This window comes from Sphaeroforma arctica (genome assembly GCF_001186125.1).
Source record: "Sphaeroforma arctica JP610 unplaced genomic scaffold supercont1.1801, whole genome shotgun sequence".
NCBI lineage: Eukaryota > Ichthyosporea > Ichthyophonida > Sphaeroforma > Sphaeroforma arctica.
In genome coordinates, this window is record NW_014038757.1 from 7,367 (window position 1) to 11,199 (window position 3,833).

Genomic DNA, 3,833 nt, shown 5'->3' on the forward strand with positions numbered 1-3,833 from the left:
AAATTGACTTATGATAGTCCATACTCTGCTTGTTCACGTCTGTTGTGTTGCCTTATATGATATAACTTACTCTTCTTGTTCATGTCTGTTGAGTTGGCGTATATGATATAGCTTACTATTCTTATTCACGTCTGTTGTGTTAGCTTATACGATACTCTTCTTGTTCACGTCTGTTGTGTTTATTATAACATACTCTTCTTGTTCATGTCTGTTGAGTTGGCGTATATGATATAACTTATTGTTCCTATTCATGTCTGTTGTGCTGGCTTATATGATATAACATACTCTTCTTGTTCACGTCTGTTGTGCTGGCTTATATGACTCTTCTTGTTCACGTCTGGTGTTTTGGCTTATATATTACAACATACTTTTCTCGTTCATGTCTGTTGAGTTAGCTTATATGATATAACTTACTATTCGTATTCATGTCTATTGTGTTGGCTTATATGCTATGACATACTCCCCGCCACTCAGGTGAAGACAATGAACTCAACGACGGAGACTCCAAGCCGTTTGCGCTGCCCGATCCGACGCGCTCACTCGTCAGTGCCTATGCGGAGATTGTGTGAGACATGTTGTGTGCTACAAATCTCAACTGTCTCCAAATATGGGGTGTACTGTGATGGCTTGGCTCATCTGTGTTATTTCAAGTCGACCTGCATGAGGGTTTGCAACTCGGGCTCGGATCTACTCTAGATCCTGTAGATCTGGGTGGTATTGCGATGGGACTGGACAGGTACAATTGCGAGTAAGTACCGAACTGGAGTTTCACCACCAGACCCCTTCCGCTGAACGAGTACTCGTGTGCATGCATAGGTCTTTGGCACAAACGTGCAGACGGTAACGCTATAAACACGGAATATACAGGACACCCAACGAGAACTGGGCCAAAATGAACCTGTTTTACAGGTCCCAAATGCACCATTTTTTACAGGGTCAGATCTCAGTGAAGCGAAGCACAGTGTCAAACCACACCTATGTATTGGCAGTACAACGGATCACTACATGCTCTCACGGGGTGTGACCCTTCGAAGCGGGTGCAGCTTCGCATGGGCCTGCCGCCTTGGCACAGAATATCACTCAGCACATTAGGGAACACTCAGCCATTACAGTACAGCATTCCACCACAGAGTGGCGGGTTGGCTGTTATATGTACCAACAGTCAATAGCAGACACAACACACATGTCTGCATTCTTGTACTTAGCACTCATGCACCTGTCCTGCAAAGAGACAAGGACCGTTGGGTGCCCCCCATTGTAGGTGACGTGGTGCGGGTCGAATGCGTACTGTGCGTTGCGTAGGGTTTCAGACGGAAACAAGGGATGTGTGGGGGTGGCGGACGTGGGATGTGGAGTGTTGCAGCTGTGAATACGATACGAGTGCGGCATGACGAGCAATATCTGTAGCGTGGTTGGTACCGATATCGTACCGGTATGTATGGAGCAGTATTACCTGAATGCATGCCCTTTTGGGAATGGGGAGGTACACAATGGGACCAACCCACAACCACACACATAACACAAACGTGCACCACGTGGTAGGCGCATACGGCAGCGGTTACTGCAGGACCCGCGGGGCCACATCGGCTGTACTATCTGCCACAGACGCCATGTGTATTCAATTCACCCATGAATAGACACAGGACACAGCCATGGCCACTGCAAGCGTGTGTAGGTGCACGTACGTCGTCCGTATTCGACTGCTACATAGGTTGGGGTATATGGGAAGGTATACACAGAGGACTCGCTTTCACGTCTGAGGCATGGCCACAACGCTCACTCAGGTCCGACGACCTTCTCTGATAATAAAGACGCGTCTGCGAGAATATCAAAGTTATATTGCTGGTACGCTTTTGATTGGTCACCTGCACTTGTCTGGTTTGTGATGCTTTATTTGATTCAACTAATTCAATTAATTCATCTAGTTCAATTAATTCAACTAATTCAACTGATTCAATTAATTTAGCTGATTCCACTAATTCAACTGATTCAACTAATCCAACTAATTCAACTATTTCAACTAATTAAACTGATACAACTTATTCAACTATTTCAATTAATTCAACGTCTTTAACGCACCTGGTGTCATAGTTCCTCCAGCGTACGTCATCGCACTATGTATGTTGGCTGTTGTGACACAGAGGTGTCTCGTTGTGCTGCCACACCTTGTTCAGTCCACCGTTCCCGTTAAGCCAGCAAGACGCGCATCTGCACCATACCTACATCGCTTCCGAAGTTTTTGTACTGTGATCTTTCGGAGATCACATCTCTCATATCTAATGCTCTCGAATTGGATTGAGCATTCAACGAGAATGGTGTGATAAGGTAAGACAGTTTACTGCGACAGCCAATAGCGGCCGATGTGGGTACACTTTGGAACTGGCCAAAGCCCTATAGAGTCCCAGGCCCCCCTACGAGGCAGTCCCAGGCCCCCCCGCACGTGCCCCATTTTCTTATCACGATACCTGCTTATCTGTTTCTTCCCAAGTACGACACAAGCGTGCCTCATGTACACATAAACTATATTATGAAACGTGTAAAATTGGTATATTTACAACAACGCCGGAGCGTATAGCCATCGTACCTTCTCAACGGATTGAGGTCGTCTCCTCCACTCACTCGGTGGTGAGGCTCGTGTCACTCCCCGTCCCCTCTGTCCTACACTCAATACCACGCCCGTCCTGTTATGAGTGGCTGCCGCTGACGCAGCATTTGCACCCGAGGTGTGCCCATGTCTCACTACTTGAAGCCATGTTCCGCATGTATACAAATGTTACGCATGTATATCCACTCGACTACTTAAAGCCATGTTACGCATGTATAGCCACTCGCCTCCAATTTCGGCCACGTGTGCAGCGTGAGAGCGACGGCATACAAACCGGCATACGCGCGCGACTATCTTGAACCGATGGACTATTCTCATCCAGTTTCCGAGCCATGCCAGATGATGTACTACAGACTGCTCTATCTCTGGGAAAGGACCAATTGCCCAGTCCACCTGTGACATCTGAGCATACGACCGACCACAAGCACCCAGCGCCGTAGTAAGCCGCACTAAACCCGCCTGCTCGTAGATCCTCCCAGACTCAGCACCTGTCCGAGTACCGAACTGTGACGTCGAGGACACATGGACAGATAGCAGTACAACGGCACTATGCTTCGCAGCGATACAGCGATGTTCCCACACCACCAGGTGTGAAGGCAAGGCAGGCAGTTTCCCGGGTGAGATATCGCATCGCCCGTGGGCCATGGCTTGGTGAGTTACCCAGTACAGCCTGTCGACTTATTCACGATACTATTTGTTCCTCGGAAGGCTGATTGAGGCTTGGATCCTTACCGATAGGACTGGTCAAAAGTGGACAATTTCCGAATTAATGACCCAGTCGGGTAGTTGCCGGTTGTACTCCCGTTCAGCTGTTACTAGAAACGCGGCCAAACTCGCATCTATACGCCCACCCACATCACCTACCGCCGTATGCGTACCCACAAGTCCACTAGCATCCGCGGCCACAGTCTCACGCACAGGCAATACACCATCATCCTCATCCCCACACACAAAGTCGCCCTCCAATTCATTCGCCCCGTGATTCTCCTGTGACTCTACAACGCTGTTACATCTCGACCCGTGCACCTTTACCCCATCACTCATGGCGTACATGTGCTGGTGGTTGGTTGCCCTTGCGTGCACTGGCGCAGTCGACGTTGTTTCCTGAAGGTACAGCACGTACGCCCGATTGGCCTGAATACTCCGCCATTCCGCCACGGGTCCGTATATTCGCCCCTGCGAATGTTTTATAGCGAAATGGGAATATTAACTGACGAGTATATATATG

General features: G+C 48.6%; 1 protein-coding gene across 1 annotated transcript; it reads right to left on the bottom strand.

Annotated features, from left to right (window-relative positions):
• Positions 1 to 3,061: 3,061 nt before the first annotated feature.
• SARC_11639 (hypothetical protein) lies at positions 3,062 to 3,759 on the bottom strand. Its single transcript, XM_014294270.1, has one exon. It carries the CDS (start codon positions 3,656 to 3,658, stop codon positions 3,350 to 3,352), a length of 309 nt encoding a protein of 102 aa, XP_014149745.1. The 5' UTR covers positions 3,659 to 3,759; the 3' UTR covers positions 3,062 to 3,349.
• Between the last annotated feature and the right edge of the window lie 74 nt (positions 3,760 to 3,833).

Coding starts and splice junctions, on each gene's coding strand:
- SARC_11639 (XM_014294270.1), bottom strand. CDS start 3,658: ATGTACGCCATGAGTGATGGGGTAAAGGTGCACGGGTCGAGATGTAAC.